We start from the raw sequence: 14,748 nt of genomic DNA on the forward strand, positions 1-14,748 counted from the left end.
AAGAAAAATCAAGCTGTGTCATGTTAATTACATTCAACTAATTACAAGTTTTTTAAAAAAAAAAACAAGCCTGTGGAATTCAAAATAAACCCTGGTTGTGTGTATACTATAGCGGTACCCCAATTCTCCATTTAAAATGAGTTTTCAAACTGTCTGGAAAACAAAACAAACCTATATACTTATACAGTATATAACGTATAACTGAGAGCCTGTGAGTATATTGACCTCACAGTAGAGTATCACCATATTTCCTGCATGTTCGTAGCACTGGTGGATGTTTTGAGTCCTATTATTCCAGCCTAGTGTTTTTAAATTCCATAATCATACAAGAAAGAAATTATTAAAATGTGCGGGGAAAAAGATATGATGATAGACTCGAAATTGAGCATTGAAGTCGACAAATGCAGCTTTATCCCACACTTGGAACTACTGTATGCAGACAAATTTTAAATCCAAATTTCAAATTGTTTCCACAGATGTATCCTCAGGAGCCAATCCATCATACTTGCCAGCTGCAGCCATGAAGACTTATCCCATGTCAGACACAGGATTTGCCTCACACCAGACAGAGTTAAAGGTCAGACAAATGCATGTTTTTTTTTGCCCTGTGTTTATAAATCAGATTTTGTGACAGGCTATAAGGAATGCTAGTGATCAGGCACAGGTGTCATCCTTGAACTTGAATCTGGCTATGCCGTGATTGTACCTCGTTTTGTAGAAATGTTCAAAGTGATTAGTGATTCTGTTTGACTTAAATCAATGAGTACTGCATCAATAGACTCCGAGGACACTGGTCAGTTTCCTTTGGTGTTCTTTGCTGCAGAGTGAGTATCAGACTGATGACATGCTAATACTTTAAACACAGCATTTCTCATATAGACTGCATTTCTTCCATGTGTCCTTGAAGAATTAGTAGCTCAGCAGCAGCAAAGAGGGCATAAGGTGCATAATGAATGGACCCAGATCCTCTTGTTGACAGCTGCTGGGGCCCAACAGCAGGCTTTGTCTGGGCTTGACAACTCTTTTCCACTCAACTGGAGAGGCGGGCAAACTGTCTCATTACAATGTTGGCTAGAAACTACGTGTTGAAATTTCTCATATATCCCTTTTTTACAACTTAATGATTATCCAGCCACTGGATACAGTTTAAGTGATAAAATGGGGATAAATAACTGTAGTAGCTGATTTAGGAAAATGCTGTACAGAAGTTTAGGGATTTTAGTATGTGATCTGTGCTGCATTATTATACTTTACAGTGCTAATTACATAAAAGATTCATTTTCCATTTTAGGCAGATTTTCACACATTTTGCATGTTTTGAAATGCATCCTACTGTCAAAATTTGTCAAGCTGGGACAACAGACAGCAGAGTCTTGAACTGTCTGCCTTTCAGAATAGAAACAGTTTTATGTTAACCAAAGCAGCTGCCCACACAAGCTCTGCAAAGGCCCAGGCTCCAACTACGTCACACACATGTACCTGCAAAGCTAACTGAAAGAGCTTTTTGCACTTTAAAAAAAATATTTTATCTACTTCCATATGTAACCAGGCCATCATGAAATCACTGTGACTGAATATAACTTTTATGAATGCAGATGGAGGATTTGAAAAGGCTGCTGAAGTGCTGCTGCGGCGATGTTTGCAGGCATGACGTGGTAAAAACAAAGAGATGAAAATGGCAGCACAGCAACTCCAAATTATAGGGATGTTACAAATAGCAAGCATTAGTCCAGAATGTTTTTATCCACATCGAACAGACAGAAGCTTATGTAACGAGATCTAAACTGTTATTTTTTTATGAATTTGTATTTTTTTACTAGGCCAAACGATCTGTAAACACGCTCAAGCAGCAGCTGCTGATAGGCATCAATCACGAAGGCAGGTCTTCCGAACAGCATAGTGCAGTGATGAGCAAGTGAAAATTAGACCCTGCAAACCTGTGGATAGCCATCTCTGGTGCCCAGCGCACAGCTTTCAACAGGCAGCGGCCATTAACACGCACACAATGCAGGAGCACATTCCTGCACACAGATGCATACTGTACACACTGTGCAGACTCGTACGGTGTATACATGATGTACTTTAGCTGCAGTTCTCTTAACTTCTTAAAACATACTTAACCAACAGTAGTAGTACTTAATAATGTAATAATTTCCTGAAAATGTAATAACATCTGAAAATGTGATAAAATTCACACCTAACCTGATCGAAAATGTAATAAAACCTAATAATGTAATAACTTGGCCAATAATGTAATAAAATGTCCAGCCTGACATTGTGTGAAATTTGTGTATACCAATAATGTAATACCTCGCAGGTGGGTCATTTTTATTTCAAAACTGACGATATTAAAATAATAATAGTAATAAAAGTTAATATTTAATGAAAGTATGCCTTTAGAAAGTGTGCAAGTATGCAGAACTGTGATACTGTTAGTGTCATGTGAACCTACTGAAAACACTTAAGTACATTGATTTCATGTTTGGAAATGTAAACTATAGGCTTTATGTAGAATTTTAAATTTACAACAGATGACAAGTGGTCAGTAGTTATTGGGCAAAGATACATTTAATTAAAATCTCTATTGATGGGAAGTGAACCCGCACATTTCCATGGTGATTGGTTGTTGTGTAAGGATTGTCCTTTAGACCAGAGTGGATCTTAGATCAGAAGATGAACAAGGCTGCAGAAGATGGCGAATGTTGTATAAGCGAGTGATGAAGGCAAAACTGTTCAGTCTCTGTGATTTTTGTTTTTCATCTGAGTCAACAGTGATTAACGCGACCTTAATACTTAAATACATTTAAAAGTAGAAACTTGTTGACATTCACATAATCACACCCCCGTGGGTTATAGGGCTGTGAATCTTCCCCCAAAATCAGATTCAAATTTTTAATGTTTTTTATGTTAAAAATTCGAATAATATTCAAATTTTTCCTTGGTATAGGCTATAGCCTAGGCCTACCACCGCATTTTTATATTTTTTGTGTTATAATGACGTTATTTTAATATTTTGCATCACATGCAAAAGTGAGCGTCTCCGGCTGCGCAGCTGTGTCGGTACCGACACCACTGTGCTGACAAGCTGGAGATGTGTTGCTCCTCCTCACTTCAAGTCGCTGTCATTAACTTTTAACCTGCAAAGGCGGCAGTGCCGCAACATTGTAAGAATTTATGAAAGCCCTTGTAAATATTTCAATAGTTACACCTTAAAACAATATTTATTTGCAATTACTCTATTGAACGACCCCGAAGCATGAGCAAATGGGCTGTGTCACTTCGGATCAAAGAGATGCGCCCTGTCACTGTCAGCGCAGGGCTGACAGGGCACCCTCCGCTGAGAAGAGAGAGAGGAGAGGAGAGAAGAGGAGATGGATTGTAGGTCTGTTTTTAAACGGGGCTTCTCTGACAGTCATGTATTTCCCCAAAAAACATCTCTTAATGCACGGTAGAGCGCCGTTTTTTTGTTTGTTTTGTTTTGTTTTTTCTTCAGAATATTCAAACCTTAGTTTCCAACTTCGAATATGCTTATTTTTACAATAATTCGAATTGTTTTCGAATAGCGAAGTTCGTTCTGACAGCCCTAGTGGGTTATGACGTGGGGATCCAATCATGAGTTTTAAAAATAAAAAAAAGTTTGAGACCCACAGCTTTAATTTAAGTGAAAATTCTAGGTTGTTTTTACACTTTTTCCCAAACATGAAATCAGTGTCAGATGTCACAGAAAATTGTCAAGTTAGATCCAAAAAATTACATCAGCTCTTTAATGAAGTTACAGTGTATCACACTTACACTATAAAAAAAACTTAGGATGACATTTTTATTGTTGTATGACTAAAACGTAATATTATTAATATTTGATATAATATTAAGTGAACACCATAAAGATTTTGTGAATCAATTTATTAACATCATTACCTGTATTTCTGCCAGATGTATTTGGTGTCTTTGGACATTTTGGGATTTTCATAGAAATGTACAAATACACAGTAAGACTGGTCTTACAGAAAATAGAAATAAATATGACATAATTTTTACAGAAACAGAAAATCTAGTGAAAAGTTAGATTAAAAGTTAGATTAAAATATGCAGGACAATTTGGGCCTTGTAAAGAAGTGTGTTTAAGATAATAATAAAAAACTGTATGGTCAACAGGAGCTGTTTCACATTCTGATGCCATGTTGTTTAAATTACACCCCTTCCACTGTAAAAATACCTCCCTTATTCCAACATACACCGTGACTCTGTTGTTCTCTATCAGCCATTTGTTCCTTTCTTTATTGCCGGCGGAGCCAATTTAACAGGAGCTTGAAGTCAGTGATGTGAAAGTCATACGCTTCATAGGTTGCTTATCGACAAAGGGTTTGATTGTATCAGTGGGAAAATATTTATGGGCTGTGCTACATGAGCTAATGTTGGTTGCTATAAACACACACCTGTCTAAGCACAACAGGTGGGGTTTTACTGGTTTCAAAGCCATGTGTTGAACAGAGAGCACACACACACATGTGCACTCACAGCCACACGCGACGATATATTGTGAACTTATTTTTGTTGTATTAAGTTTTATTTGTGTATGTTTGTATATGCAGATTACAGGGTAAACGTGTATATTTCAATTAAATTTCTATTGTGGTAAAAAATAAAGAATGTAGCATGTACAGAGAAGCTCACACACGTGCACCAGCACATACATACAGCATACCACATGCACGCGCACACATACACCACATTCCCCAGTTTGGACTGGAGTTTCCAGCAGCCCAGTTTGAAGTAGCACAGTAGCTTCAAGTGATAAGAGAACTCAAATGGAGATAAACACTGGATTACAGCTAACTGCTGTTAGGAGCACAGACCTTAAGACCCCCGGGTCACACCCCCAGGCTGCGGTGTAACATTTCAGACTGGTGAGAGACTGGTAAAGCGATCTGAGGGATCGGCGTGTGAGCGCCCTGTGTAGGAACGTGGGGAGAAACTGTGAAACCAGATTGGCTATCTCCCTGGATCCTCCAACATGGATCCCACTTTGTAAAAATAAACAGACACGTCCTTAGGAGAGATTCCAGCTTATGTCATTCATTGCAGTGTCAGTGAAAACAGGAAAGCACCATGTTATCCTTTACACTGTTTGGCTATAGTTCAATTGCTTATAGCGTTGAGAGTTTTTCAGCAACAGGACATATGGCTGAACACACTGTGGCAGGTAAAGCCGTTGTGTCAGGGAGGACGCAGTGGACACGTCCACCACAATATTTAAAACTTGCATTTGTGTCCCCCCCCCAGCATGATAGAGAGAGATGTTAATTACTCAAGCTATGTTTCAGTCATAGTTAATTTAATTTTTTTCTTTTTTGGGTGGAGAGGGATGTAACCGGGCAAATTGGCCTCAGTATGTCTGCAAAACAATATTTCCTCTTTTTTAATTTTTTCTGAAGTTTATGTTTTATGTTTAGTTTTTTTAAGAAGGGACAATGCACATTTGTAAAAATGGGCATTTAGGTCCATCATGTTAATAAACCAAATTCAGCCATATAGGCTGATTTTCAGATTGTGTTTTTAATTAATTTATTTTATTTATACAGTTTAAGATTACAGGGACAGTACACATTAATAAACATTTCTATAAATGTGCCAGTTCAGCTCATTTTCGACTGTAGTCCCTGTGGCTGGTGTGATGACAAGCACAAAAAACAAATGAAATACATCAAAATGAGAATCAAGCTATAATGGATGTTAGTGCATTACCTGTTTTGTGTGGGTGATTTAAAGCCTAAAACTGTGACTGTGGGTTTTGTTTTTGTTGTTCTATATATTGAAAGTCCCGTTTGCAAAACAGCCCGCCACGTGATCCAGCAGTGTGTGTTTTGCCTCCCTGAGTAGGCAGTGACACGGCATAACTTTGCACCTCTGGTTTGCGGTTAACAGAAAGAGCTACCGTTCAAAGCCTGAGCCAACCTTGACAGTGATATCAATGCTGCGGTCAAACTGTCTGAGCTTTCAGACACAGACGACATCTTACAGGTCAGACATTAGCAAGTGCCACGAGCGAAGACTCTTGTTCTCTCTAATATTCCAAAGACATAAACAGCCTATTCCTGGATCTGTTTATTGAGCCCAACCTGCACTGACCTTTATGTGTTCTGGTGGCGGCACGAAGCTGTTAATAGAATTATCACTCTTATCAAGCTGTTGATGTCAGCTTGCTGGCCAGAAACCATTAAGTTGTGGCATAGAAATTAGTAATCTAGCTCATCCAGATTATCTTTTTATCAGGGTTGTATAAATTGCTCCTTTCCACAATTTGTGTACATTAATAACTGCCCAAAGTGTAGTGCTGTTGTGTCATTATTTATATCCACAGTTTATGAACTGCCTCGGATACAATGACATGCTTTTTATGGACTTCTTGTGATTAGTGCTTTATGTATGTTGTGAATACTGACACTCTTGCCTCTGGTTATATTTCAACATGCACAGTAAAGGGACTATAAGACTGTAAAAGTCTCCTCCTTCCCTTAATACACCCTACACTTCATGGCCATTGGACTCAGTGTGAAGTGTATGTTATCGTTGGGTTTTCCCTCAACAAATTCCCTGTAAAAACCCTGGCTGCTCGTCTGAGGTGAAATTAGGACCCCAGTCTGTCCCACACATGGAACTGTCCATCAGGTCTGTCGGCCAGAGAGGCAGGAAGAGGAGGAGGGGCGCTGGGAAACTTGCAGTTGCAGCACAATGGTTGCAGAAATAAGACTCCGAGATATGACGAGCTGAATTTACAACCGCTTTCCGCAATGATGTTTAAAGGTGTCAAACGGTATGTCCATTGGCTAGTTTGATGATGAATAAAGATAGACAGATTAAATCAGTCAGTGTTAGTTGCCTCTGTATTTTTAAAGTTGTATTTGTAGTAAATACATTGTTTAGGGGAGCTAATGAGCAGGGTGAAATGAAAACTTAGGGTGCAATTTCTGGTTTAATGTGTCTGCTCTCTAAATTCTGCTTTGGACAGAGATTGAGGCTGAAAAACTTGGTGATTATTAGTCAAAAGAAAGTTGCAGGTATAGACAGCGATGTAAGGACAAATCAGCGGGGCACACGTTCAGCGGGGAGTTGGAAAAGACTGAGAGCTGAGAGAAAGGATGGGTGAATAATAAGAAATCTGAAAGAGACAGAAATTAAAATTCAAAACTGTTAACATCTGTCTGTAGAAAATGAAGCTGTTAAAGTAAATAACAGCATTTATGATAAAACAGTAGATTTTTAGGAACAGAAATAATACAATATCTAAAACCACAACAGATTAAATTACTTTCACCATCTCTGTAGTGTCTCTCTGCAGACCACTGTGTGTCTCTATAAAGAAAAATATAATTTACTGCTTATTTGCTCACTCCTTTTTGAATGAAAATCAAGTTTTTGACCTTTTTAACATGTCTATATAGTGTTGTTGTTTTTTTTAACATATATATATATATATATATATATATGCAACAAAACATATGGGCGAAATAAGTAGTCAGCGCCATGGCTGTGTGTTTCTACTTTGGAACTGCGGTGTAACAGTGACAGTAAAACACGGATATAGACAGCCAGGGTTTGTTACATCATGAACTTGGTAACCAATCCTGTCAACTTGTGGGGTGGAACTTTCCATGTCAAAGACGAGCGAAATAAGGGGTGCCCGAGGAGGAGCCAGGTGTAATTATGTACAAAGTGACAATGTGAACGTACTGTGACATCAAAGCAAGTATAGCAGATATTACTGCATGTGTCACAACCACTAACACTGTGTCAGCCACTGCCAGTTAAAGGTTGACAAGCAAACAAACAACATAAACAAATATAAAATGCTTTCTATGCTTAATCTGATTCTGACATTCTCATAGAACGGTTCATATGGTATCCCACGAATTAATGATGTTACATCCTTAACTACAGTTATGTTATTAATGTAAAGTTATAGAGTTTAGGTTGAGGAAAGGTAAGGACGTACCTTAAAATGACTCAGAGTTCACATGGTTCCAAATACACAACACCAGGGGAAAGTCCCAGAGGAAAGGTGGGGTTTTTGTGACCCATCCACCACCCCAACCAGCTTCCTTTCAAGACTGCTCAGGACTGCTTGTTACTCCTGCAAGCTCATTGTTTATGTTATTGCAGCCTTTCAAAATTTGTGGGGTATGTGCGAATTGGGGTGCATTTATTTTTCGCAGGAAAACATACGATTAGTTTGTGTGAACAGCCTATTTTGAGACGTCTGCTAGTTGCTGATTTTGGTGCGCAACAGACTCCTTGTCTGAGACTGGGTCTGACTGAGGCTCAGACATGTGCAACTGAATCCCTCCCATATTTCTTCTAACACTAACGCTAGCCATCTTGACGTGCACTGCTCTTTCACCAGTCATATTATATAATGCTAGTCTCCTAATAGCCAGACCTATCGCCACATTTCATTTTAGTGCTGCACCAGCGCTGGACAAAGTGAAGCTTTTTATGTGAAACAACATTTTTATCATAGCAGAGTATTTTTACATACATTAAAAGGTGTCTGGACGGGGACCTATAAGATAAAAGAGCAATGCAGGTCGCCATACTTGGCAACCCAGAGGGATTTACATCAAATGTGTGAAATGTCTGAGGCCAGTCAGCTGACAAGTCTCTAAATCCAAACAAGAAAACTTTGATTATCACTGTTGCACTTCTGCCAAGCAACTATTAATAGATGGAATGAGGTGGGTTGTATCAAGGAGGGGAAAAATGACATGGCATCCTGTGCGATAGTGTTACATTGATGCCAGACAGACCTGTCTCCTATAGTATGACTGACTGATGTGCCACACAGATTGTTAAAAGATCACACTGACACTATTGGAAGGTTTTATTTTTCTGTCAAGCCCGCAGTTAGATGAGAAGATCAGTATCAGTTCGGTTTTATCTCTGCATATCCACATTTACTGGAAGTACGGGGTCAACTGTTACCCTAACTGTGCTAAAAATAAAACTTCCTAACTGTAGGTACATGTTATATCTTTTATATTCACCCATGTAGAAATAGAAAAGAAAGTGGTTGGAGCAGTTAGCTTACAGATTGTAACTAGATTCCTTGACCAACAACAGATGGGTTCAGTGCTCACAGGATCTCAGAAGTCTTGTTCTCATTATAAAGTTGGCAGGTTTGTGCTCAAAAGTTAACAACTGAACAAAACCAGATTACTAACCAGGTAAACTGTTGAAGGTGGAATCTGCGATCTGCGGACTCAACACCCAAAGAAACACACCCCTCCCATTGGTGCTCCTTCAGAGGCTCTGTTTTACCGTCCCCCTCACTCCTACTGCCTCTCTCTGTATACATCCACAGCCTTTCCCCTGTCCTGTGAACGAGCACAGTGCAATAGAGTTGTGTTTAGCTTTGTCCGAGCCACTTGTTTATTGCCCATTTACAGAGCCAGGTCTGTCTATAAACACCTGATTTTCTTTTCAGCACATCCAAAAAAAAACAGACAGCTTGAGGAGTGTGAGGAGATGTTGGCTGAATTTGACAGCCAAGTGTATTATAGTAGAATCACAGACTCTAACTTTAATGTCATTTTAAGCAGGATGAAGTTACTTTGATTCCAGTTTGGTGCAAGTTTCAATGTTTAATTTTTTGATATACCAGTATGAAGTTTTTGACTCAATTCAACAGTTATTTTCAGACGTTAAGTAGATTTTCGACAACAATCTGTGTGACTTTTAAAACAGTATTCATGGTCGTAATTATTTTGATTATTCGCAGCCATTTCCACCCAGAAAGGCCACAGCAGGGCGAGTCGTTCACATCTGCAACCTCCCTGAAGGCAGCTGCACAGAGAATGATGTCATCAACCTGGGACTACCCTTTGGCAAGGTCACCAACTACATCCTCATGCGCTCTACCCATCAGGTACATTTCTATTTAGTGACTGTTTATGTTTCATAGAAATCAATAAATGTTTACACAGATTTCTGACCTGATCAGTTCCAAAATAATCATGAAATTATCCTGTGCAATTTTTTGACTATCAACAGCTTTTCTTCTGCTGCAGCTGTTATGTGATATCATGTACTTTGTCATAACTTACTGGCTGTTTAACTACCACTACATGACATGTCAGGTTCCCAGGTTTCAGCTATCAGAACTGAACTACAGCATTAATGCCCCCCCCTATCACATTTAAAGCATTCATACTAAAATCGTGGTGTTGGTTACAGGTAGTAAAGCGACTGTTCTGCTGATTTATGATAGTAATGAAATGTGACGCCTTGTGATGATGATTTTCAAAGATTTGCTTGCATCCAGTCCGACATCTGAGATGTGAAACATGTTTGTGCGTATGTCCTGCAAGAAAAACCATATAACTGTCAGAACTGTTTACAGCTATGTTCTGCTCTCCTATCAGGCGTTTCTGGAGATGGCGTATGTTGAAGCAGCTCAGGCAATGGTTCAATACTACCAACTTACTCCAGCTACGATTAACAATCAGAAACTTCTCATACGAATGTCGAAGAGATACAAGGAGCTGCAGCTCAAGGTAAGACTGAGGAACAAAGTAAACAGTACGTTATAGGCAGCTAAAGCCAGTTACTAAGTGAGAATTTCTTTCTGTATAGAAACCAGGTAAAGATGTTCAGTCGATCATCCTGGATATCACCTCTCAGCGGGAGAGGGATGAGATGCAAGAACTTGAACAGTAAGGCAACGTTTTATTCTGCTGGTCTCAAATGTTTTCATGTAACCAAGTTCTTTGAGTCACAAATGTAGTAAAGCAAAATGGAAATTCATTGAGGTGAAATGTACCACAGATGATTATTTAAGTTGATTTTTTTTTTTTTTTTTTAAATTTACTCGCAAAATAAAAACAGAAAACCAAAAACACAATTGTGACCGTTAATCAGCATACAAGTGAGTCCGGCCATTTCTAACCTCCTCCAAACTAATAAATAAATGCAACCCAACTCTTTACCAATGCATCCCTTAAAAATACCAGTCACAAACATTGTTACTTTCCTTCACTTTTCCCTGCAATATCATCTTATAGTGAAGGTAACAGGCAGTGTTAATACTGTAGAACAGCACTGACAGAAAAAAAGACAATAATTATTAGTTTAAATCAGAATAAGAGGAATATAAATAAATAAACAATTAAATTGTTTTACATTTTAAAAATTGTGGTCTTGAAGGTTTTTCCTTCTTTTTCCTAATGACATTAAGTACTTTTCTACTGGTGCCCATGTGTCAGCGTATTCTGTCATGTTTAAGAGGACACAGCTCTGGTGAATTAGGGTAAAATTTTCAGTGCAACACTTCCCCAGTTGATTAATTGAGGCGTATCCAATTAAATAAGCACTAATTTCCATACATTTCCATCAAATAAAAAAAATCAGAACATTAGATAAAGCCACGTTCAAAATTCTTGTTTTATTTTGACACATTAGAGCCAAATGTTTTTACAGAGGGGGTTTCAATTTCTTTTTATGACTCCATAAATCAGAAAATACTGTCAGCAGCCATATCACATACATTTTGGCCATGTTTTGAGGAATAAAATATTATATAAATCAGGCTATGAATGATATGTGCAGCTTTAGAGGATTTCTCCATGTGATCCACCCCTCGTCTCCCCCCAGCTACATGCCAGAGAGAGCACGCTCCCGCAGCCCTATCAGCCGTTCTCTGAGTCCTCATTCCCACAGTCCCAGTTTTACATCATGCAGCTCTGCCCACAGCCCCCAGGGGGCACCATGCAGGGGTCCAGAGAGAGGCAGCAATGGCATGGGCCCCCGCCGGGGCTCCTGGGACTGGTCATCACACTTAAGAAGGGGTGAGGACGAAAGGGAGAGGGATGACCCGTGGAGGAATGGGGGCAGCGCGGATGACGATCGGACTAATGGACGGGCAGCCGAGCGTCGGAAGGCTTACCAGAAACCCTTGGATCATATCAGCTCAAGATCTGGAGATGAGCGAGGAGGAGGAGGAGGAGGAGGAGGTGGAGGTGGTGGAGGAGGAGGAGGTGAAGGGATGAGGGGCAACAGAGACTGGCACCCACGAGGCAGCCCTCAAGGCATGGCCTTCAGCTCTTACAGGAACATGGACGATGACTTCTACATGAAGGAGCAAATGTTCAAGTCAGACAAGGCCCCCAGACCTCCATACCAAAGGCATGATACAAAGCCAAAGAGGAGGGATGGCGGCGACTACCACAGTAGATCGAGGCATTCTGAGTTTGAGATAACGGAGGAGCCACTTCGCAGGACACTAGATGATAAGAGGCAGGGTTCACCAGGCAGGGGCAGGAGCAGAAAGACAAGCAGAAGGCACACCTCTGCAGAAAAACACGAGAAAGAAAATACAACTGAAAATACTGTGAGTAGATATGAATATATATTATTTGTTGATTATACCTGATTTACATGGCATATCCCTCTAGCTGATAAACTTTTTATTTGTTTGTTTTTTAGGGTCGCCAGTCAAAAGAAAAATCTGTTTCACCTCAGCAAAGCAACATGCCAAAAGAGGCAACAACTGAATGTAGTAAAGAAGGAGACACTGTGAGTAAGCATTGTGATCTTTATTACACATTCAGGCCCCTATTGGACCCCACAGGTTCATGTGTATACACGTTTTAAAGCTGTAGATTGCTTCTATGAGTATTAACAGCTGTTTTCTGTTATCCTGTCAAAGGTGAAGGAGTTGGAAAGTGGAGATAACACTGATGAAGAGTGTTGGTACCCTAAGAACATGGAGGAACTGGTCACTGTAGATGAAGTGGGAGGAGAAGATGATTCCATAATTGAGCCCGACCTTCCTGAGCTGGACGAGTACATATCCTGCCCCAAAGAGTCTGCAGAGGAAGAAGCAGCAGCGGAGCATATACCAACACCTACCTCCTCCTTGGAGGTGCAGCGGACGTCCAACGAGAAGTCTAACCAGGAAAAGTCCTGTGAGGATGTGGGAGACAAGGCAGAAGCACCTGTAAATGAGAAACCAGGGGATGTTTTAACTGCAACCAGTCCTGAAAACCAGACACTCAGTCCAGTGGTGCCTGAGCTGCCAGTCACTAACCTCAGTGACTTCCCCAGTGAGGAGTTCAAGGCTGCACTGGAGGAGACGTGTTCAGAGGATAAAGCAATGAAAAGTGGGCCATCAGAGGAGCCAGTGGAGAATCACATTCATGTATCAGAGGACAGGAAAAGCCCGGAAGTAGCACAGGTCACGGAAACAATCAGTGATGGGGTTCAACACAAGGATGCCGTTCTTAAAAAAGGTACTTAAAAAAAAAAAACAAGTCAGATGTTTGTAGCAGAACCACAAGATCCAGTGTTCTGTTCGGCTAAAGGGGACCTATTATGCTCATTTTCAGGTTCATACTTGTATTATGGGTTTCTACTAGAACATCTTTGCATGCTTTAATGTTCAAAAAGCACTTTATTTTCCTCTGACTGTCTGTGCTGGAACACCTGTATTCACCCTCTGTCTGAGACGCTCCATTTTAGCGCCTGTCTCTTGAAGTCCCTTATCCAAAAGAGTCAAATCTGCTGTGATTGGTCAGTGTTTATGGGTCTTCCGCATCTCAGCATCTCTGCACTGTAATTGCAGCTTGGAAATGACTTAACTGAGTATAGAAGCACTTTATACTGTGAAAATTCACTAATCAAAGCTTCTAAACACAACCAGACAAGTTCCAGCTGTAATATGATCCGAAATCAGGTAGAAATTAACAACATCTGCAACCAAGATTACATGTTTCCCTGATGTTAGCATGTAGCTACATGTAGCAGTGTACCTGCAGCTGGGGAATGACTGGAACGAGTATAGCAGCACTTTCTTCTGTAAAAGATCACTTAGAAAAGCTAAACCAAAACCCCCCACAACTGGACATGTTTCAGCAGGAAGATATGATCCGAAATCCGGAAGAAATTAACGACATTGACAATCAATTACAGGTTTCCCTGATGCTAGCATGTAGCTACATGTCGCAGTGTAGGTAACGTAATGTAAACACTTGCAGTAATATGCCTGGAGCAGATGAACATATAAAGAAATCTATTACCAACTGAGGTTATTTTGTAGCCAAAATAGAAAAACTGTCAGAAACGCTCTGAAGTCTGACGTTTTTGCTCTTAGGGGTTATTTTTTACATATGTTTACCTCATTATTTCAAATTTCAGCCACCCTTAATATGAAAATCCAAAATTGTAACATGATATATATATATATATATATATATATATATATATATGACAGAAAATAAGGGAAAGCATAATAGTTCCCCTCTAAACATCCATTTTTAGATTTGTCTCAAGTTAGATTGATGGTGATTGTCGCAAGCACCTACATGTATGTACTTTTTTCTTTCCCAAGGAAATAGTTTTAGAAATAGTTTACAACAACTTTTTCATGCAGTGTCCTGGACTTGTGGGGTCCATGTCATTGGTCCGACAGCCCATTGGTTCGACATCCCATTAGTCCGACTGTCTGCGGTGCTGAACGGCTCCCGGCGGGCGTATTTCTACCTTGATGGTGCGCCGCGACCGGCTCTGGGTCAGCTGGGAAAGGCTTGAGGCGGAGCAGGCTCACAGCTTATGTGTTTGTCACTTTCTTTTTCATTTTAACCCACACCATGATCTTTTCCTGACCCTAACCAAGTGGTTTTTGTGCCTAAACCTAACCAGACCTTAACCACAGGGCATCATGATGATTTCGGAACGGACTTCGGAACAATGGGTTTA

The 14,748-nt window shown here is 40.0% G+C and overlaps 1 protein-coding gene across 4 annotated transcripts in view; it reads left to right on the forward strand.

Moving 5' to 3' along the window:
* The window catches only part of rbm20 (RNA binding motif protein 20), a 67,193-nt gene that overhangs the window by 47,782 nt on the left and 4,663 nt on the right, over positions 1–14,748 (forward strand). For 2 of the 4 annotated variants that reach the window (XM_050045300.1, XM_050045302.1), the window contains exons 5-11: positions 477–577; positions 9,776–9,922; positions 10,419–10,550; positions 10,630–10,709; positions 11,602–12,382; positions 12,478–12,567; positions 12,701–13,283. In XM_050045300.1, coding sequence (XP_049901257.1) covers positions 477–577; positions 9,776–9,922; positions 10,419–10,550; positions 10,630–10,709; positions 11,602–12,382; positions 12,478–12,567; positions 12,701–13,283 — 1,914 coding nt within the window. The remainder of the gene's footprint in view (positions 1–476; positions 578–9,775; positions 9,923–10,418; positions 10,551–10,629; positions 10,710–11,601; positions 12,383–12,477; positions 12,568–12,700; positions 13,284–14,748) is intronic. The other 2 variants (XR_007569995.1, XM_050045301.1) reach the window with 2 other exon arrangements.

The sequence above is a fragment of the Epinephelus moara genome, chromosome 5 (genome assembly GCF_006386435.1).
Source record: "Epinephelus moara isolate mb chromosome 5, YSFRI_EMoa_1.0, whole genome shotgun sequence".
NCBI classification, from domain to species: domain Eukaryota; kingdom Metazoa; phylum Chordata; class Actinopteri; order Perciformes; family Serranidae; genus Epinephelus; species Epinephelus moara.